At 41.7% G+C, this 23,578-nt stretch overlaps 1 protein-coding gene across 3 annotated transcripts; it reads left to right on the plus strand.

Moving 5' to 3' along the window:
- Nucleotides 1-5,548: 5,548 nt before the first annotated feature.
- Nucleotides 5,549-20,427, plus strand: TMEM220 (transmembrane protein 220; the record flags this gene model as incomplete). Of its 3 annotated transcripts, XM_079725159.1 has the most annotated exons (6): nt 5,549-5,641; nt 6,337-6,366; nt 10,419-10,479; nt 12,353-12,476; nt 13,787-13,846; nt 20,292-20,427. In XM_079725159.1, the coding sequence occupies 6 exons, from the start codon at nt 5,549-5,551 to the stop codon at nt 20,425-20,427; spliced, it is 504 nt and encodes a 167-aa protein (XP_079581285.1). The 3 variants fall into 3 exon arrangements, with proteins under 3 accessions (XP_079581285.1, XP_079581286.1, XP_079581287.1); XM_079725160.1 differs by lacking the exon at nt 6,337-6,366; XM_079725161.1 differs by lacking the exons at nt 6,337-6,366; nt 13,787-13,846.
- Nucleotides 20,428-23,578: the final 3,151 nt, after the last annotated feature.

Below are 23,578 nucleotides of genomic sequence, written 5' to 3' on the forward strand. Positions count from 1 at the left end.
CCTGCTGACACCTCGGTTTTGAACTTCCGGTCTCCAGAACTGTGAGAGAATAAATGTCTGTGGTGTTAAGCCACCAGTTTGGTGATCATTTGCTAAGGGAGCCACATGCAAGAAACGCAAAGAGTCACTGAAAAGGGGACAATGCCACTCACGGAGGGAGGGAAGCCTGAGGGGCGGGCCCTGTGGGATAGAGGAAGAGGACGAGTTTAGGGTCAGCAATGCACCATTTGTGGTGACTGCAAGATGTTGAAAGGGCAGCAGCCGGGCTCACGGTAAATACTCAATAATTGATAGCTACTGTCATTATTATTTACTTTTGGAACGCTCCGATATTAGAAGTGATGGCTCTCTTTAAGCATATCTGATTTTCCTGGAATCCTGGGATGGCAAACAGTTTGAAGCTCTGCCAGGACACAGCAAAGCTCAGCTCCAGGTCAGCAACACGCCTGCTGGGACCCACATTATTTCCTGGTACAAAGTTCTGTTTGTACCTCTTCACCTCAGGCTGATACCAACATCATACCCACCCAGAAAGGCTACATCACAGCCACGCAGGCGGAGCCGAGGGGAGCACGGCCGGCCCACTGTGCCCTCCTCCGGGCAGAGTTGTTGGAAGCAGAAGCCCGCCACCTTGTGGACACCCACAGTTCCCAGCCTGGTCCAAACTCAGAGAGTCAGGATTGGAGAAGAAGGGGGCTGCAAAGACACTCACCTTTTCCGACCTCCGAATACAGCTTCATCTCATCAGCCTCTGAAAGTCAAGGTTTGGGTGGAAAATCCCTCTGGTCTTGAAAAGAGCTAAGAGATAAGCAAGCTGGCATCAAAGCAGGCCCTGAAGGACTGCCCCTCCAGCCTGTGTCTATGGATGACCCCTTAAAGCCTCCCTCTCCCAGCTCTGGTTAGGAGCAACTACTCAGTGAAATGCTTCTCCCTCGCGGGTGGGAGAACTTTGGGCCTACCTTGCTCGCTGCTTCCATAAACCCATAGGAGGCCTCTCCATGGACTTGGAGAAGCCCAATTCTGACTCACAGGTCAGAGAGCTGGGGTCTTTCTCAACCAGTGTATTTAAAAGCTAGTCTATGCTTCAGTTTCTTCATCCATTCAATGGGGGTAATAATAGTATCTGCCTAATTGACCTGTTGTGGACATGAAATGAGTTAATCTAGACAAAGGGCTTAGACTACTGCCTAACCCAGCAGGCCCAATACCTTGTTAACTAGTACACACTCCCCGCCCCCATCAAACCCAACTTTCAGCAATATTCTTACAACGCCTCAAGGCATCCCCACTCACTGTTGGATACCATTGGTATCCAGGTATGCGAGGTACTGTGGGAGGGGAATAAAAATAGGTAAGTTATAGTCCTTTTCTCCTGCCATTTGTGGGATAGTCCAGGAGTGTGGACAACACACGTAACAATCAGTGCAAGGTAAAAACTAAGAAGTGCTATAAAAGCAACAAAAGCAAAGTGTAAAAAGAAGCAGGAGAGGAGGACTCTCATCCCCACATGGGGAGGTAAACTACTAACAAGCCCTGACCTTCCAGGGAAACCGCACGGAGCAACGGCAACAGGGAGGAGGGGTCCCTACATGGGCAGGTGCCAAGGTGAGTCCACCTCCTCCTGCAGCCAGTCCTCAGCCATGAGGCCCACACTCTTAACCATGTCCCCGCACACAGCCCTGTGGTTCTACCCCATCGAGGTGGCTCATCCGTGCTGCATCGCGTCTTTCCTGGTCTCCTGCAGGGACCTCAGAGCCAAGCCCCCTGCTGCTCTGGGCTCTCCCAACACTAGGGATAAGCCAGCCTCCCGAGGCGGCACCTCTCCAGCCTCCTCTGTGTCCACCCATGCCCATGCCGGCCCTGGAGAGCTCAGGGCCGGCATCACCGCATTCACCCCTTCATCTTTCAGGCCACGCCCAAAAGTCACCTTCCCAGAGTTTCTCGAAGTCCCTGATAGAGGTCCGATTCCCCTCGTTGACACATCTCCCCGAGCGGCCCTGGCTTTTCCTTCACAGCTCGAACTGCTGGGACCACCTGACTGTTTGGGTGATTCCTGTGAGGTCTGTAAGCTCCACAGAGCAAGGCCTGTATCTCTTCTGTTCAGGGTCACATAATCAGTTATCAGCTCAGTGCCTGAACATAGTTAAGGCCTGTATAAATGTTCAGTGAACAGATGAAATAAATGACTCAACGAGTGCTTCACTCACTGAGGGACACAGTGATGAAGGGAAACACACATGGAGGGTGCCTTGAACCAGTACACATTCTCCTACTGGCGGTGTAAGGGGACGGCCAGGATTTCGAGGAACGTTGTTTGAGCCAGGTGTCTTTCAGTGTCAATCGATGTGAGTAAACTTAGGGCTTTCATGATATGGTCTACGTTTTGCTAACAGGAGAAACCTGAGTCCTTCACGGAGACCAGATGGGTTTGGCAGAAGCAAATCAATCCCTGCCCTGGTGAGGTGCGTGTCTGAGTTCAGAGACCGTAGGAGCAGCCGGTACAGCCCAGGCAGAGCCCCTCTGCGGTCCTGTTCCAAACCCCTCCCCACCCCAGCTCCTCCCCAACACAGAACCAGCAGACTATGCGAGGGGGAACCTTGCTGAGCCGGGTGGTGGACAGAGGGAGGTGGACGGGCAACATCGGGCACGGGGCAGGACTCTTATCCCAGCATCACTGTCCCCAAACACATCTGGTGGCCATCACCAACACGCACGCTCAAGCACCTCTAGTTCCAAGTTCTCAGAGGACAGATGTCCGCATGCCACCCAGGCACTGTCAGGTTCTGGTAGAGAAGCAAGTCCCCCTTGCCTGGTACCAGTGGCTCTACTGCTCTCATGACGCTGCCACTGACCTGGCAGCCCGGGAGCAGCCCGGCAGGATGAAGGTCCCGCGTGCCGCCCTTTCGGCAGGGGGAGGCCAGCATTGACAGGCCCCCGCTCCCTTCCAAACCTCCTCATCCCTGCAGCGTGTGACACCGCAGTTAGAAAGGGAAATGGAGTGACCTCTCAAGCAGAGCTCTCTGGGATACTGGATTCACTTCAACTTATTTCTCATGACTTTTCAGGCTGAGTCTATGTTTGCAAAATCTGGACAAACATGCAGCGGGAGGATTTAGAGGATTTCAAGCATCGGCTTAACTACTGAACCGTGATTTTACAAGTCATCGTTCTATGTCGTGAGTGACAAAAACCTGACTCACACAGGCTTGTGTGTGAGGAAGGGACTGAGATGGTTCACAAAGCTGAAGGGTGGTGAGGCCGTGCCCAGCGGTCGGTGGGGCTGGACCCAGAGCCTCACTCACGCGATGTTACCCGGTTCCTGCCTTCTTTATCTCTGAGCTCTGCTTCCTCTACCTGAGCTCACCCTCAGAAAAGCCTTCTCCTGGCAGCTCCAGCTTACACGCTACCAGTTAAACACCCTCAGCAAAAAGAAAGCTTCTCTTTAATGGTCCAGCTAGGGTTACCGGATTTAGCAAATATTTAGGACACACTTATACTAAAAAATTATTCCTTGTTGATCTGAAGTTCAAATGTAACTAGGCTTCCTGTATTTTATCTGGCAACCCTCCCTCCAGCACAGGACTGAATCTGGGCAACCTGCATCACATACCATCCCAAACCCAATCGCTGTGGTCAGGGGGATGGGCTACGCCAACCGGCAGGCCACGGTCACCTGCCCATCTCTGGAAAGGCACCAGCACGCCAGCCCTCCTGGTATACATGCCCTGACAGTGGGAGCAGGGTCCTTCCCCAGTAACTGGGATGCTGATCCTATAAGAAGGGGAATGAACCCTGTGCCAGCAAAAACAACACATGTCCACACAGTGACCGTGAATGCCCCAGACAACACCGAAAAATATAAACTGCAGGGTAGTTGCACAGCACACAACAGTTTACAAAGCATTTTCATACCACTCTCTCCTTGCCACCCACACCTCCGTTTGGTTGGCAATGATCACTTCCTGTATTACTTTGCTAGGACTGCCATAATAAAGTACCACAGACTGGGGGACTGAAGCAACAAACACCTATTTGCTGACCATAATTCTGGAGGCTGGGAGGGCAAGATCAGGGCGTCAGCAGGGCTGGTGTCTCCCGAGGCCTCTCTCCTTGGCTTGCAGATGGTGGTCTTCTCGCTGTGTCCTCACGTGGTCTTTCCTCTGTATACGTCTGTGTGTAAATCTCTTCTCGGACACCAGTCATATTGGATAAGGGCCCACCCATATGACCTCATTTTTTTTTTTTTTTTTTTTTTTTGCGGTACGCGGGCCTCTCACTGTTGTGGCCTCTCCCGTTGCGGAGCACAAGCTCCAGACGCGCAGGCTCAGCGGCCATGGCTCACGGGCCCAGCCGCTCCGCGGCATGTGGGATCTTCCCGGACCAGGGCACGAACCCGTGTCCCCTGCATCGGCAGGCGGACTCTCAACCACTGCGCCACCAGGGAAGCCCCCATATGACCTCATTTTAACTTAATTATCTCTTTAAAGACCCCATTTCCAAACTTTCCTGGAGAGCTTACAGCAAGTCCCTTTCATGGTCCCTGCACCAAGCACGGGGCCAGGCATCCAGCAGACAACGTTCTTGAAATAAGCATTATTTGAAAGGAATGAAACAGAGAAAGAAAAAACAAAAATTCCTAAAGAGTTTTAGGAGATTTAGCGAAAAGGAGAGGAGCACAGGAGAACAGGCTCATGATTTGAAGTGATAAAGACTCTTTAGAACAGCAAAAATGATGAGGCCTATGGATGTGTAAATGAGCCCCGGGAAGAACTAATCAGAAGGGTAAATTACAAAACAGAAAAAGACCATAAAACAAGCGAGGAGAGAAAAGTGAATATTTCAAGTGTCTTTGGTTCATAAGAAATTCATGAGAAACGCGTGTGGATAATTTGTTGGTTTGGTGGTGGGAAAGAATTGTAAATATGTATAATATGTAAATACCTCTGATAATAAAAGCCCATGAAGATAAACAAGGCTGTCTTAAGAAAAGCTGTGAGCTGTATGAGATGCTAATGTAACTGTCGTCACTCTAAGAAATTACCATAATGCTTACAGGGCTTTGAAAGTTTCTGAGCTTTGGAAAGAAATGCATAAACACTAACCAGAAAGCGCGCACGCGTACGCATACACACACACACACACACACACACGCCTCTATTTTTCTCCTTCCTTCTTTCCTCCCTCCCTCCCTCCCCTTTAATTTCCTCTAATTTTTAAAAAATGTTTAGAAGGCAGCTTTAGTGAAAACTGGCATTGCAGTTGCACCTCTCTGGGTTCAAATGCGACTTCCTGCCCCCAAGGACGAGCTGTGCGACGCTGAACCAGCCTCCCAGGCGCTCTGTGACTCTCCAAGTCTGAGAAATGGGCAGATACCTACGCCTCTCTACGTTTTAGGAGGAGCGAATGGGGGCCCACAGGAAGGCCCGACCGGCGCCCCTCCTACCCGGGCGCGCGCCGGCCAGTGGCCCCGGGACCGGACGACCGAGGGCCTTCCGGGGAGCGGGCCGGGCGGAAGGAGGGGCCGCGGCGTGGACCGCGCCGCCCGACCATGGCGCCTGCGGCCGGGCGCGGGGCGCCGGGCCTGTGGCGCGCCTGCAACTGGCTCATGGGCGCCTTCTTCGCGCTGGCGGCCTTCGTGCAGGTCAGCGCCCCGGGCCGGGCGGCGGGCGGCGGGCGGCGGGACCCCGGGCTCCGAGCTCCGCCCCAGGCTCCGTGCGGTGTAGGCCGAGCGGCCGGCGGGGTCGCAGGAGCCGGCCCTGTACGGGGAGGGCTGGAGTCAGGGTTGGTGATCCGGGAACCCGCACTCCGGCTCCAGCTGAGACAGGTGTGATCATATGGTCACGTTTGCTCACATGCTGGAAGGAACTGGTTCGGCGCGTGTCCCTTTGCAGGGACCTGAGTAGAAGCGGCCCTGGCACCTTTCTAAAAAGACAGCCTGGGGGCGAGACTGAGCTCACGGCTTAGGAGAGGAAGCAGAGCAAAACCCTTTGCAGCTAATTATCCTTCCAAGCCTGCTTTGGGGCCCCTTTGTGATAGCTTTCCTCATTCCTTGAGACTGGAGGGCCCTTAAGATACCCATTCTGGGCTTGGCTCGCCCTTTGCGGACCCCCTGTGCCCTTCTTTACAAATAGGTAGGTGTGACTGTGTGTTCAAACCAGGTGCTGGGTTCAGCCAATAGCCCCTTCCCCATCACCATCGGCTACACTATGTCTTACTCCTTGTATCCTCGGTCCCTACTGCAGCGTTTAGAAAATGACTAAAATGAATAAAGAGCAGACCAAATGCTGGAATGGAACATGACAGCATGTCGCTAATGCTGACGTTTTGGCATTCCAGGTAAACGATCCAGATGCAGAAGTGTGGATGGTGAGTAGGAGTTGCCTTCCCACACCTGAAAGAATTGTGGGACTGCGTGAAACACGCAGGTTTATCTATTTGCCCTCCTCCCTGCTTCGTCTACTTAAAAACTCAGAAATCAAATCCTTAGTAAGTGCTTTTTCCTAAAATATTAGGAGGAGAAGGATCAGATTGAGAAGTCAGAATTTTCCAGAGATAGAGGTGCCTTTCAGCAGTATTCCCTTTGAATAAAATGGGCCAACTGAGGACACTTTCCTGAAGACACAGAATAGACCTCTCAAGGTTAAGTGAACCAATCCTCATGAATTTCTACCCAGAAACTCCAACAAACATTTGACGAGAAAATGGCAGGCTTAAGGTATGTGGTTCTGCTAATTCAGTGAGCTACATTCATAAAAAGTAATTAAAGCCCATAAAACCTACAGTATACATTGAACCAATGCTCTGGTTGAACCATTTAGAGGAGGGGGGAGTTCATTCCACACATTTTTGGAAATATCTAAATTTCGGTTCTTTCAATACAGATATACAATACTGTACAATATCACCGATGAGATGATTTTAGGCTTTGGAATAATGTTGACTGTGTATAGAGTAACAACAAGTGAAAGCATTTGGAATTATTATATATATAATGTAATATATATTATATATACATATATGGTTATAAATATAACCACATTCTGATATTCTTACTATCCAGATTCACATGCCCCTGCCTCTTCCTCAGCACTATGATCCATATCCTTAGTTCCAAGTGTTATTTCTCCTGCAGTTCCAAATATCCAGCTTAATGCTGAATTTCCAAACGACTGCTACATCTGTCCACCTGTACGTCACAGTGGCTCCTCAGGTACACACAAGGTCTTACCCAGCATCTTTCTCTCCAATGCCCACTCTTCCTTCTGACTCACCATTTCTGTTATCAGCAGTCATTCTGAGTCATCCTTGCTCAAAACCTCAGCCATCTCTAACATCTCTGTTTCTTACCACTGTCTTTGAGATCCCCTCAGAAAACAAAGAACAAAGCAATTCAACAAAAAACAATGTAGGTCTAATTGCTTATCTGTACGGTATCTGCACATTTTACCCTTCACCTCATGCTTGGATGATGTAATATGAATAATAATAAACACCAGGCCCCCAAAGACATCCTCCCTCACCCCCAGTTTAGCCCTCCATTCCTCCCACATGGACCCTTGTGGGTCCTTCCTAGCTCTTCGAGCTGCCTCTAGTATCTTCCATTCCTATAATACTCCCCATATATTGCTTCCTGCTTCAAAAACTTTTGTCATTTCCCAAGATGTCTAAGTTGAAACTCCCAACTTGGCATTCCAGGCCCACCACAATACGGCCCTAACCCACCTTCCCAACTTGGTCTGGGAAGCCCAGTCCACTTCTTGCCTTGCCCTGAGAATTCCTGTATGTCAGACTCTACTCAGGCTTCCAGGTCTATCTCAAATGCTATCTCACCTGCAAAATCTCTCTGCCTCTTCCCCATAAGTTCCAACCATCCTTCCTTTGAACCTTTACTGTACCACTAACTCATTCTGCTTTGCATTAGAGTTGGCTCTGTATATGCCAGCTTCCAGGGGTCAGAGGCCAGTTCCCTCTTCTTGGTGGTCCTTAGGCAACCTAGCATAGAACCTTTCTATGGCAGTTCTTCCCATATTGATTCTTGAGTGAATACAACAATGAAAGCACAGATGAATCAATTATACGTTACTGGGCATTGGGGGCTTGTACTGTACCTGACTGATTTCCATGTTCCCTACCACATCTTGCTTATGGAGGATACTTGTATCAGGATGCATACAGGAGCAAATAATAGAAAATATGACTAGCATCAGGTTATAAAAATACAGACCATCTCACAAGAAGTCTAGAGGCAGGTGCTTAATGGTCAACAGTGTCATCAAGGACCTGGGCTTTCTGTCTTGCTTCTCTGCCAATCCTCAATGGGTAGGTGATATATCCTCTCATGTTTACAGAATGGCTGCTGCAGCTCCAAACATCTCATGCCCAGACAAGAGCATCCCAAGTAGGAAGAAACAAGGCAGGAGGCAAAACCAGTTTTCCTCCTGTGCTTTTCTCCCTTTCATCAGGGAGGAAATGTTTCCCAAGGAGCCTCTAACATGGCTTATGGTCTGGGATCCATTCTGCTTGGTGAGCACTCATACATATTGATTGTTAAGTGCTCTGAGGATCAGCCTTGCCCCCAGGAGACTTTTCCTTCCATTTCATTGCTGGAACATGATCACCCCTCGCTGCTAAGGAGGGAGAAAACAAACTGGCTTTTTCAGTTTGTATAATGGCAGGGGACAGGGGAGAGCAGTGTTAGGAATGACTGTCGTGGGACTCAGTGACTATGTGTTCAATTAAACTAAATATAGTAAATAAATGTTATGATACCCTTTAGTTTAAAAAAATCCACCAACAAAAAGATGAAAGACCATTGTAAGTGAGTTCTACTGAGTTCATTATTGTTTATACTGTGCATTGTTTTTGACTTGTGTATTAAAAACAATTATTTTCAGTCTCTCTGCCTGTAAAAAAAATCCTTATCTCATTCAAGACAGAGAAAAGCATTTAAATAAGGATTAACATGGCACAGCTACCATGGGAAACCATTACTTAGTTTAAAGGTTTGTTTTGTTCATGTCTTTAAAACACACTGAAATAAGATTTCAGACCCCTTAATCTATTAATCACAGATACCTGATACATTTGAATGCACATCTAAAAATCTCTGCCAAACATTTCTTATGGAGAGCACAATTAAATACTGCATGATGTGTATGTGTTTAACTTCTCTCTGTCTGTCTCTGTTTCTCTCTCCCTCAGTAGCTAAGTCATGTAGTTCTTCACTAGGGGGAAACTAGCACCTTACTGCTCTAAAAGTGGCCCTTGGAACAACAGCCCCAGTGTCCCCTGGGTGCTTGTTAGAAAAGCAGAATCTAGGGCCCTACCCCAGACCTCTGGAATCAGATCTGCATTCTAGTAAGATCTCCAGGTAATTCATATGCACACTAAAGTTTGGTCTAAGCCTCGGCAGCGTGACTGTCCTTGCAAATGCCGACACTGGCTGATATTCTAGTCATCATTCGGGATGGAGTAGGAAGGATGAACATGGTCTGTGATCCAGATGCTTTCTCTCCCCAGAGTCAAGACAGACATGTTTTCATAGTGACAGCAAATCACTTAAAATGTTCAGCTCTGACAACTTCCTTATAAACTAAAGGTTTCTAACTAAGCATCACAGTTGATGTTAAGCAGCTACATTTCTGGGGAGGCCCCATGCTTCTTATAAACCTACCACCCCCTACTTGCCCTCTGCCCACACCACACAAGCAATAGGTTTTTCCAGAATCTGCCTCCTTGCCATGAATGAGGCTTGAAAATAGGGACTCTTCAGGGCCAGCCTTCCCAACTCCAAACCAACTTACAACAGTTTCCAAAATGAAGAGCCTGATCTTATTGGGCACATCTGATCCATACACTGTTAGTAAACTTTATGTGGTCTCACTCGCAGAGATGGAATATGGGGCTGGATGGTCCATGGAGCTAGACCCAGCAGGGCCATGTGGCTAATTATGGCTGCTCCTGCCCTGCTTTTCTAAGAGCATTTTTTGAAAAGTAGGGAAAGGCCATTTAGGCATGGATGTTGCTTGGGAGAGATTAGGAGGTCCCTGTGTCTTGAGACCAAAACGCTGCTCAATGCTAGAGCTTGAAGATGAAGAAGTCTTTCCTGGAATAGCCTACAGTCTAGGAGGAAGGCAGACAGAATTACAACCTGACATGGTAAATGCCGTAAGGCAGAGGTCACCACTTCCTCAGCTGCTACTGAAAGCTAGAGGTAAGTCACGGAGTGTGGTGGCCCCTGCTGTCATCTTTCTTTACTCCCTACACACCTCTGAACACCTCCTATACTGGGCATCCTTTTTTTCTTCTTCTTCTTCTTCTTCTTCTTCTCTTTTTGGGCATTCTTTTTTTTTTAATTTTTTTTTCTCCTTTTGGGTATCCTTCTTAACCCATATAATTTCCTCTTTTTCTGCTAACAGGTTGTGTATACAGTTCCTGCCGGTCTGACCCTGCTTGTTGGACTTAACCCTCTTGTCACAGGTATGAACCTTGGATTCTGAATGGAGATACAGCAAATCTGATTTCCTTTCAATGACGAGAGTCTATCTGCCAACCCCCAGGAGAAAACTGGAGCTCTCCGTGTCTTTCTTCTCCCTTCTGATCATAAGGGGAGGCGAATTCTAATCTAGATTGTCCTCACCCATCTTCAGGAAAACTTGATAAGGACGTGCCATACTAAGACAGTCTATCAATTTGTAACCCAGGATCTCATACTGAGGTGGTACAGTAGTTATGCCGTTTAGCCCCTGAGAGAGAAGGGCTTCAGTCACCGCGTTGATTTCTTAAGCCACCAAGCTAATGGAAGATGGGCAACAATCAAACTGCTAACCTTGTCTCCATACTTAGCGGTGATCCTTGTCTATTATGCATTTACTCTATACAATTCTTCTCCCAGGACCACTCCCATTAGTCATTTTCTGATTTTGAATTCATTCATCGCCTATGGATCTGAACTGCTACTTTTGTAGAGAAACTGTCTATAATGTCTATAACACATCTTTAGATTTTTCACTGATACATGTTGCTCTCCCTAATCTCCTTATGTACCATCACAGTAACTCCAGCAGTTTCTTGCACACTTTTATATATGTTTCCTCCATCTAGGCTGTAAGCCCCTTGAAAGGATCATGTCTAACCCATCTTTGCCCAGGTATAGCTTAAACATGGCCAGGAATATGGCAGGTACCTAATGTTTGTTGTGTCAGTCAATGGCTCTAACATAGAGGCTTTATCATGTATTCGTTTTGTAACCTGCTCCTTGGATTCCTTACATGTATATCCCAGGTGATTATACACATAAAAAATTCACTTAAAATAGCGGTTTGTATTGCCCACAGGCCACCTACCTCAATTGGGGGCAAAACGTAGCTGCTTCACCTTTTATGGCCCTAAAAACTCAGTAAACCTTAGTTGGACAGTTTCATTCTATGAAACAGTGTCTTAGAGCAGAAAAAAAAGGTTTTTTTACATTGTTTACTAACATTCTCTTATTAATGGGGAATATTAGTCCGGCAGGTTGTCACTTTCTTTAAATCAGCTTCTACTAGTGGGGCTTGAAAATTCTCAGGGCCTTAGAATAAAGACTAATGATTCCCACCTGGGTGGGGAAAACTTCCATCCCCCAGATGCTCGGGCTCCTTGTACAAGGCCCCTAGATCTCTGTTTACGTCTTCAAGGTGTATCAGTTAGGACTCCATTAGTTGCAAGCAAGGAAAAAACTCAACTCAAATGGCCTATAAGATGAAGGGAGATGTACTGGGATCCTTTACTGAAAAGGCTGGGATGGTGCTGGCTTCAGGCACTGGTGGCGGCTCAGAACTTAAATTTGTCTGCAGTCTTAGTTCCACATCTACTGCACTTCAGCCCTGGGTTCCACGTGGTAGCCCTGCCACACAAAGGTCACAGCTTCACCATGCTGGGTCCAATAGAATCTAGAAGCCACTTCCCTGATAGCTCCACAAAAGCTCAGAATGGAGTTGTTGGCCCTGATTCGTTATCTGTTCATCTTGAGACAAATCACTGTCACTGAGGGAATGGAATACACTGATCGACCTCGCTAAGGTCCAGTTGTCTGGGACACATAAACCAGGAGGGTGGGAAGGGTGGATCCCCAGAAAAAATAAGGGTCGTCATCATAGGAAGGGGAGATGCTGGACAATCAAAATAATAAATGTCCACTTAAGTTTATAAATACTGTTTTAACCTTTTGATTTGAGGGCAAATCGAAACAAAAATCCCCCAGCCTTTTCTGAATGCTTTACTTGAAGGCAGATTATGGCAAAGCAATACAAAGAGATCATTTTTCTCTGGGATGTGATTCCACGATTAACAGCACCAGGATATCTGTTTTTAGGTAACTTTATTTGGAAGAGTGTCTCTGCAATACACATATTCTTCTGTATCGTGTGGGCTGTTGGCTTGGCATACAACCTCTTGCTTCATACAAAACAGAACATCTTACATGAGGAAGAAGGCAGGTGAGCAGTGATTTTTTACTCTTTGGAAGGGGTGGGGAAGAACTGAGAAATCTGTTCCTTTACGACACCTTATCTGTGCATGATTATGATTTAATTCCCCCAACACCATAAGGAGCAGGGAAGATATAATCCCCTTTATAAGCTAAAGAAACTGATGATAGAGCCAGGATTCAAAGCCAGCACTGCCTACCAAACCTGTGATCACTACTACACGTTGCATTATATTATCGTCAGGCAGTTGGACCCTGACCCCCTTGTAACGAGCAAGGATCGCGTACAGTAACATTCAGTCCAATCTAATGAGGTGAAAACTCCATCAGCGTTCGGATTCAGTCCTGGTTCAAGCCAGAATCTTATTTACAAGTGTGATCAGCCCCATCAGAGGTCAACCTCTGCCAGCCTTGCCCTTATATATCTCATGTCCTCTCCTCCTTTTGTCACCACCATTGGCTCTTGTTTTATCATCTCCTCCTTTGCTTCCTCACATCCTTGACTCCTTGGTCTCACAAATAGCCCCCCTCCTTTCCTTTCTATCCCACTGGTAACATCTGCCAACACCAAAATTGAGAGACCTGTAGCCTAAGTCCCACTGGTGAAGTGCTGCTACATTATAGGCCCTAATCTTTGGAAAACTAGGTCAGGTTGGGTCAGTTGATGGGAATGCAGACCAAATGGTTTCAATCACCTCCACCAACCTGAAGCCCATGAGGCGCAGTGAAATCAAAGTGGGGGCTTCTGGTGGTATTTGGCCAAATACTATTATTTTCTATGCTATGTAAAAGATACAACCTTTTAACACATATTTCTAGAAGCGTATACCCACCCCTAAATCATTAGACTCACACTGCAAGTCAGTCCACTCCACTAAGACGAGACCCAATCTCCTGCAATCTGTGCTTAAATCACTGATTTGAGCTGAAACTGCCTAACAGTGACCCCTCTAAAACAATGTGAAAAGAGTCCCTGATCAAATCTGGGATTGTCTTCTTGGTTGTGGTCTTCCTCCCCGTGACATGAAGTGAGTGATTTATATATGTTTTTGTTTGTTTTTTGTTGTTGTTTCTCTGTTCACCTATAAACTGGGGAACAGTCATGAAGTTCGTATCTGCCTCATAAGATGAAATTTATTTTCATATAGGGCTTTAAAAGGTCTGAAAAAAGTAATTTATAAGTCATGGTTAGACTTGAAAATATTTTGTAGATGCTATATATCTTGGAGGAAGTCATCAGACAACCAGCAGAATCAAATGTCAGGGAGAAAATGACACTTCACAGCCACTTCAAAATATGAAATCTATGCTATTTTATAGGGAGCTCTTTGGTCTGGTGATTATCACAGCATGGCTGAGCCTGTGCCACAGCTCATCAAAGTAAGTTTTCAACTCAACTGTTAAAATCAGATGCGTTTAAGGTTGGTCAGATCAAGTAGGTAAGTGAGAATATTGACACAACTGTAAACAGAAATCTTTTGAGAGAAATCTTTCCTTTTCACAAGGGAAGCTAACAAGAGTCGGTTCAGTGTTTCACGATCATTCATACTTTTATGAATACCACAGTTTCCTGTGTCACCACAGGTAGTTGCCCGTCTATTCTCCAGAGAGAAGGAAAGTGATCTCAAAAGGATGCTTGGATATTTAGGGAAAAGTGAATAGCAAACAAAATATAAAACTGTGGGTACATGTAAGTGAACATTAACTTTATAAAACAATAATAGAAAAATAAAAAATACATGACAACTGTAGCATATAAGTTGGAAGGGGATAAATGGAGCTAAAGTGTTCTAAGGTCCTTGAATTATCTGGGAAGGGTAAAGGTATCAATTTATATTAGATTTTGATAAGTCAAGGATTCATGTGGTAATCCTTAGGGTAACCACTGAAAGAAAAGGAGTACAGAAGGCAGGAAAGGAGAAGAGAAAAAGAACAGATGGGGAAAATAAGAAGCAGATGTTAAGACAGAGAATTAAACTCAAATATATGAGAAACTACATTAAATGTAATTGTTCCAAATATTCCAATAAAGATTTTCAAAATGGATAAAAGATTAAAAACTAAACACTGCTTACAAAAGAGAACACAAATATACACAAATATACACAGAAACAGAAACACTGAAAGTCAAATAGAAAAAACATACTATACAAACACCAACAAAACGGAAGCAAGTATAGATAGTTTAATTTTAAAAAGTAGATTTTTAGGTCAGCATTAGAAAAAAGGAGGACTTTTTGGCAATTACAAAAAATTCTGCTTTAATTTTTTATTTTGAAATATTCAAACACATTCAAAAGCAGAGAGACTAATATAATGAATCAGATGTACTCATCACCCAGCTCCAACAACTATCATTGTATATCCTATCTTGTATCATCTATCACTGTCCTGATTATTCTGAAATAAATCTCAAACATCATATTGTTTTATGTTTTATATATTTCAGTATGTATCTCTAAAAGATAAGCACTTAAAAAATAATCACTCTACCATCATCACACACAGAAAATAAAACAGTAATTCCTATTATGAGTTTTCCAGCCAATGTTTATATTTTCACAGTTGTATTATAAATACTTGTTCCTCTGTGCTTCATATTTCCTATAAATTGGTGGTAAGATCTAGAAGCTTGGCCAGATTCTGGTCGTCGTCTCCTCCTCCTTCTCCTTCTTCTTCTCATCATCATCATCACTAAGCAAGACCACTTCATGGGTGGTGTTATGTACTTCCATCGTAACGTGCATAACACCTAGCTGTTTCTCTGTAATGTTAATATAAAATCTTTGGTGATCACTGCCTAAATCCACTAATTCATTTGAGTTGCAAAATGGTCATAACCTAATTATACCATTCCTTGATTATTATCTGGAAAACTTCCACTTATCAATTCTTGGACTACTCAGACACAGATCATAAGAGGAAAAGGAGTTGACTCTCTTAATTTACCAGTTTTCAGAATAATGAGTTTTTCTTCTCTGGGCACCTTCCAAAAGTGACCAATGAGTTTTGTTTATTTAATAATACCATTATAAAGTCATGGATTTCAACATATTTGATGTTTCTCAGTCCATGGCAGTTGCTTAAACTGTCTCATCTTTGACCAGGGGCACTTTTTCAGGTTGGCACCAGAACTCTGTTTGACACGACCCTAGTAAACGTTGATTGCTTCCTTGCTTTCTGGTATGACAAAATGTTCCAAGCTAAGATTGTACATTTTATGCCCCAGACGTGGAATCAACCATTTTTCCAAAAAGCCCTCATTATTTTCAGTAGGTAATAATGGTATTTAGAGGTCACATTCTGGGCACAAATGGTGCTCACTGCTACTGGGTTGAGTTGGGTTCTTTCAGTGGGCAGAACTAGGAAAATTCACATATATGTGCATAGGTATGTATATATGTGTATGTGTGTCATAAATATATATGTATACATATGTATATGTGTATTACATATATAAAGATATATATATATATATTTTACATATATAGTTAAAGATAAAATCCCTTATGAGTTCATATTGATCCTAGAATTCAAATTCAGGAACACAAGTTTTCATCTGACCTTATCAGCAATCTTAAATCTGTATTTACTTTTAATCATGTCAAAAAATCTCTAGTCTCAGTGACCTCAACATAACTCATCTGACTCATCCCACAATACAAACACAATCTCAGAATAACAATATAATTACTGAAAATAGGTATTTTGTGTTGCTGTTTCTAGGGAACATCTCTCTAAGGGATGTACATTCAAATTACTTGGAATAGTAACTGTGCTAATCCCACCAAGTGAATAGACAGTTAAGTTCATTTATTTCATTTTACTTTCAATTTCTAAGGATACTTTATTAAACATATATTAATTTTGTTTTATAATTATATAAAACATCTACGTGGTTCCAAAGTCAAATCTACAAGACAGAGTACATTTAAAGAACTCTAACTTCTCTATCCCCCAACCCTATGTCCTCCCTTTCTCTATAGGTGAAACTTTTTTCAACTTTATGGTTTATCCTTCCATGGTTTTTTTTTTTTTTTTTTTTTTTTTGGCGGTACGCGGGCCTCTCACTGTTGTGGCCTCTCCCGTTGCGGAGCACAGGCTCCAGACGCACAGGCTCAGCGGCCATGGCTCACGGGCCCAGCCGCTCCGCAGCATGTGGGATCTTCCCGGACCGGGGCATGAACCCGTGTCCCCTGCATCGGCAGGTGGACTCTCAACCACTGTGCCACCAGGGAAGCCCCCTTCCATGGTTTCTTAATGGAGCAAATTATGTACATTCATTGGTATTCCTGCTTGTCTTAGATAAGTGGTAGCATATTATACACAATTGTATTCTTGATTTCCCCTTACTACATCCTGGAGATCATCCTGTGGTATATAAAGACTTTCCTTATTCTGCTGATAGGTCCACAGTATATTCATCCAGTCCTCTACTGTTCAGGTTGTATCCAATTTTTTGCGATTCAAAATAGTGCCAACAAACTGTATTGTCAAATTTTTAAATTTTTACTAATTGGATAGTTGAGAAATGGGTAGTTTTCATTTGTATTTCTTTTATTAGGAGCAAAGGTAAGCACATTTTCATATGATTAAGAGCCATTTGCATTTTTTTCTATAAATATTGGTTCATCTCTGAGAGTATAGGTTTAACCAATTTCTAAGGTTGTTGGTCTTCTCTACTTTTAGAAGCTCTTTACATACTAGGGCTATTAACCCTCTGTCTGTGGTATAAGCTGAAAAATTTATTTTGCAGTTTCTTATTGTCCTTTTACTTTGCTTATGCAAAGTACACTTTGCCATGAAAACAAATTTTTTTTTTAATGTGACCAAATTTATCGGTCCATTCCCTTATTGCTTCTGGATCTGGAGTCATAGTTAGGAAAACTTTCCTTCCTCTCAGGTTGTAAGTAACTTACCTAAATTTTCTTCTAATACATGTATGGTTTCATTTTTACATTTAAATCTTTGACCGATTTAGAGTTTATCCTAGTGTAACAGCAAAAAGAACAGATCCAATATTATCTTCTTCCTTTTTGGCTCTCTGGTGATCTCAACACCACTTATTAAAAAGCATACATAACTAATAACATAGCCTCAAAATAGATAAAATAAAAATGGACGGAACGAAAAAGAAAAACTAAAAAATTTACAATCATTTTGGGAGACTTTAATACACTTCTTTCAGTTACTAATAGAACAAGAAGATTTTAAAAATCAATAAAGATATAGAAATTTTGAGCTACACGATAAGAAACTTGACCTAAAGGACATATATAGAATACCAGCACCAAGAATGGCAGAATTCACATTTTGTTTTCAAGTAAACGTTGAATATTTGCAAAAAGACTTTATGTTGAGCCATGAAATAAGTTCCAACAAATTTCAAAGAACTGAAATCTTATGGAGTATGTTCTTTGACCACAGTGCAATTAAGCTAGAAATCATTAACAAAAATAATAGACAACCACTGTATGTTTGGAAATTAGGAAATATATTTCCAAATAACATTTGGAACACACCACAATGAAAATTAGAAAATATTTTGAACTGAATGATAAGGAGACGACTACATATTAAAATTTGTGGGATGTGGCTAAAAAGCATGCTTAGAGGGAAATTTATACCATTAAATACATATATTAAAACAAAACAAAAACTAGGCAGGCTGAAAGTCAATGAGCTAAGCTTCAAAGAAGGTAGGATCTCTCCAGTTCAAGAAGTTAGTAAAAGAACAGTAAATTAAGCCCAAAGAAACAAGAAAATAAATATAAAAGCAGAAATCTATGAAATGAAAAAATCAACATTAAAAAATAAAGGAGTAAGAGGGCCAAATATTCATCCTCTGAAATGATTAAAAACACTGATAAACCCTGGCAAGACTAAAAAGGGGAAAATAATTAGAGTGAGAGCAAGGAAAGGAAGGCACAAAAATAACTAATCTCAGGGATGAAAAAGAGAAAGATATTACCCATATAACAGATACTGCAAAAATCATTAAGAGGATATTATGAACAACTTTTTCCCAATAAATTTGAAAATGTAGATGAAATGGACAAATTCCTTGAAAGATACAATTTACCAGAACTGACACAAGAAGAAATACTCAGAACGGTCTCATAACTATTAAAGAAATTGAGTATATAATATGAACTTTTCCTAAAAGAAATCTCTAGACCAAATGGCATAACTGCAGAATTCTACCTAACATTTAAGGAAGGAATAATGCCAACTTTCAACAAACTCTTCCAGAGAACAGAAAAAGAAGAAACATTTTCCAGTTTATTTTATGAAGGCAGAAAAATCTGGACACCAAAAGTTGACAAGAACATTACCCACCCCCCAACCAAAAAAAAAAAAAAAAGAAAGAAAAAAGAAATTACACAGCAGTCTCACTCATGACCACAGATGGAAAAACCCTAAACAAAAAATTAGCAAAAAATAAAAAACAAAAACATTAGCAAATCAAGTCCTGCAATTCATGACCCAACCACCAAGTTGTGTTTATTCTAGGAATACAGTTAGTTTAACATTTGAAAACCAACCAGTGTTTTTCACCACATTAACAGAATGAAAGAAGAAAATAAACTATCTTCTCAGTCTATACAAAAAGAGCATTTGATAAAATTCAACATCCATTCATGATAAAAGCTCATAAAAATTGATTTAGAAAGGAACTTACCCTGTTAAAGGGTATCTATACCACAGCATGATACTTAATGGTGAGCAGCTGAAAACTTTTCCTCTGAAATCAGGCATGAGAAGTAGCCACTGTTGCCACTTCTACTCAACACTGTTCTATCTCTTGTCCTAGCCAGTACAGTAAGGCGAGAAAAAGAAATAAAAGCCCCCAAGGATTGGAAAGGCAAAATTAAATTTTCCTTATTCACAGATGACAAAATCACATATGTAGAAAATTTCTAAAAATCTAAAAAGATGGCTGGATACTAGGTCAATATACTAAAATCAACTGTATTTTTATCAGCAAGTAACAGAAAATGATAAAAACAAAAAGTTACCATCTATAGCATCAAAAAATCAACTCCCCAGGAATAAATCTAGCAGAGATATGCAAAATCTCTGCATACAAAACTATAAAAACTATAAAACATTATGGGAGAAATTAAAGACCTCATTAAAATAAAGAACACCTAAATAATTATCCTATGGCAGTATAAGATAAACCCATACTGGCAAAATAAATGAATGAAACAAAACAGAATCTAGAAACAGATACATATATATATATATATATATATGTATATATATATATATATATATATATATATATACATATATGTATATATGTATGTATATGGCCTTTACTTAGGACAATGATGGCACTCCAGGGTAGCAAAGGAAGGCAATCTTTTCAATAAATAGTGCTGGAGCAATTGAATATCCATATGGAAAAAAGTGAAACAACCCCTACACCTTAAAACTTTCATAAAAATCAATTCTAGGTGGATTATAGATCTAACGTGAAAAGCAAAACAATAAAACTTTTATAGAAGATAATTTAGTATCCTTAAGACCTTGGGGAAGAAAAGTTTTCTTAAACAGGACACAAAAATCATTACGTAAAGATCCATTTTAACAATGCTTTATCAATGACCTTCAACTGAGGTCACTGAAACGCAGAATTATATTTCTTATATAATTCTTATATGAAATATAAGAATTATATTTCAATTTAAAAAATTAAAAAGACCGTACAAAAATGTAATGATGTGTTTTACTAAAATCAATCTTCATATTCGTTACCAAAGCAATTAGTAATTTTTACTGGATTTTTATTTATAATAATTTTTGTGTGTCTTTATAGGAATCCATTTGGTGGAAGAATTCCGTTGGCTATTGCTATCATAGTTGCTCTTTTCCCATTTATCTCATGGGTCTATGTATATATAAACAAGGAGATGCGGTCCTCCTGGCCAACTCACTGCAAGACAGTAATTTAAATGAAGAATCCTGTTCTTAAAATGAGAGTTTTCAATTTTTTGTAAACATGATTGTAACATGCCAGTTTCCTAGGAATTTATTCCAGGTAATTTGAGTTAATACTAGAGATGATTTTTAAAAAAAATCCTAAGTTAGGCTGCCTACAACACAGGACTGGAAGGGACTAGTAAGAGAAGGAGTCTGACATTCTCTTGTGTCACAGTGTAGTAGAAAAGGCAAAACAAAAGTTAAGAAATATGAATTCTAACTCAGCTACGTCACTATCCATATGACTTGGGCAAATGTATAAACCTCCCGTGGATAATTCTTTATCTATAAAATAGGGTTACTTCCAGACCTCCTACTTATTTATATAGTTGCAAGGTTTATAAGCGAGGTAATATGAGAGCATTCAAAATATAAAGAGCTGACAAAGGGCTGCACCTGATAACATAGAGGGAAGTAGGGTTTGGATAATGATAGAAAGAGTTCAAGAGAGGGCTGTACCCCTGAATTAACCTCAGTATACTGAACTGGTACAGTGCCGTGAACTAAATGAGGACTCCAGATGAACCAAGTGAACAGGCATGTCTTGGAAAGAAAGTTAGCTAGAATAAAGGAATGTGGGACCAAAAAGAAGGAGAGAGAGAATATTAAATACATTTTAAAAGAAAAATAAGACCAAAATCTATACACATATTTTTAATGTCAGAAGTAGCCCTGGAGAGAAGACCATTTCAGAGCTGTACAGTCTGGTGGCCACTAGCTGCATGTTGTATTGAGCGCTTGAAATGTACACTGAAGAAGTTTGAATTTTTTCATTTTTATTTAAAAACATCAATTCAGTTATGAGAAAACTTATAAGTGTGTTTGGAACACTTGTTTTAAGTATGTTTGGAACAACTTGGATATGTGAATCTACTTCTTCAACTGCAAATTTTATATCTAAATACGGAACAAGTATTTCCAATGAAAATTTAGTGTCCAAATGGACGGATTATAAGTATAAAATATACACTAGATTTTACAGACTTAGTATAAAAAAGAATGTAAAATATTTTTATATTGATTACATGTTAAAATAATATGTTAGATGTATTGGGGTAAATAAAATACATAATTAAAATTAATTTTATCTATTTCTATTTACTTTTTAAAATGCGACTGCTAAAATATTTCAAATTACTTATGTGGCTCACATTATATTTCTGTTGGTCAGTGCTGTCTTAGAGCATCTGGATGGCAACTCTTTTACATATGCTAGCATCAAACTCCATAGTGGAGACAGTTTCATGAGATTTAGGAAATATTTGACTCAAAAAGTATTAGTAGAGTGAAAATGAGTCTGGTAGTTTGCCTATTTTTATAGCCTTTAATACGATATTAAGTATTCTATAAATATTTGTTAAAGGAGATAGGCATGTTTTTTGTTTTACATAATGGCCACTGGATAGTTAGAAATTATCAAGATTTAGAGGGCAAAGGAAAAAAAATCTAGTTGATATTAAAGCAATTAAAGTAAAATTTATTTTAAGGGTCAGTGAAATACAAATAAAGGATTTCAGTTTTCTGGTATATTTATGGTTTTTATACCTCCGTTAGTATAACTATTAGTCAGCCATGAAGAAACAGATTTATTTCCAAATTCTATATAGGACCTACCCATTCTCCAAGCAATGCCTGATTCTGTGCTTAAAAGACTGTAATGTTTCAATTTTTTTAAAAAGTAATGTCCAAAATACACTTTCATCATATTTACATCTCCCATATAACACTATGAATTTTGTGAATATACACAGTTCCTTTCGTATCTCCAGAAGCACGTAAAAGGCAGTAACTTGGTAAAGTACTGCCTTTTGAAGAGTATTACTGAAATTGCTTTTCAACTCTATTTTTCAATTGAATTTAAGTATTATTAGTAAGTTTAATAGTTCTATTGTCAAAATCTCTGTCTTCCCACCCTCACAATCTTTTTTCTCCCCATTGTCATTCCCCTATATCAGCCTCTCATTATCCACTGCCTGGAATTGACACAAATTTCCTCACACATTCCCCAGCTCAGACACCGGAGGGTTCCTCACTGCCTGACAAGTTTAGTTCTAACTCTGGCTCGTCACTCAGGGCTCTTCACCATGTAGCCCTAGCTTGTCCTTTCCCGCTTTACCGCCTGCCATCCCCCAGCGCCGTTTGGTGAATCCTCATAGCATTACTTGCAGTTCCTGAACTCAGCATATCCTATGACACTACGCTGTTCTGTCTACATGAAATGCACCTGCACACCTATTTAAACCATTTTTCTTCAAGTCATCCCTATTCCCTTCAAACAAAATTAAATCCCTCCTCCATGTTGCCACTGTCCTTTCTTCATACATTTGTATGCAGGGTTGTTTCTCTCTCTCACTTGTGGAAAGTCAGTGAAGGCAGGGAGCGCATTATAGTCACATCAGTAGGCTGAATAATGACCCTCAAAGGTATCCAGGTCCTAATCCCCAGAACCTTTCAATGTTACCTTACATCACAAAATAGACTTCCCAGATGTGATTAAGGATCTTGAGATGGGAAGATTATCCTGGATTATCTGGGTGGGCCCTCAATGTAACTACAATATAAGAGGGAGGCACAGGGATATTTGACTACAGACGGAAGGGGAGAAAGGCACTGTGACAACAAAGCAGCAAGAGACTGGAAAAAGCTGCATTGCTAGCTTTGCAGATGGAGGAAGGGGCCATAAGCCAAGACATGCAAGAGATGCAGCTCTAGAAGCTGGAAAAGGCAAGGAAACCGATTCTGCCTCCGAGAGAGCATGGCCCTGATAACACCTTGATCTCAGCCCAGTGAAGACGATCTCAGACTTATGACCTACAGAACTGTAAGAGAACAAATATATGTTGTTTAAGCCACCAAGTTTGTGGTAATTTGTTACAGCAGCCAGCGGAAACTGATACGCCTCTGTAGCCCCACAATGCTTCGGTATTCAGCAGACACACTTACATTGACTAGTACTGGTTTTTTGTCTTCCTGTTTTTCAGGCCCTGAATCAAACTTTTGCTACACTTGAACAGTCCCCATTTGCCACTGAGTAAGTGTTTCTGCAAATAAGTCTTAGAATATATGACAGCTCAGTTAAACATGCCCCGTTTGTCTATAAAGGGAGTCAAGGGTAAATTCATT

The sequence above is a fragment of the Hyperoodon ampullatus genome (assembly GCF_949752795.1).
Source record: "Hyperoodon ampullatus genome assembly, chromosome: 19".
Lineage (NCBI taxonomy): Eukaryota > Metazoa > Chordata > Mammalia > Artiodactyla > Ziphiidae > Hyperoodon > Hyperoodon ampullatus.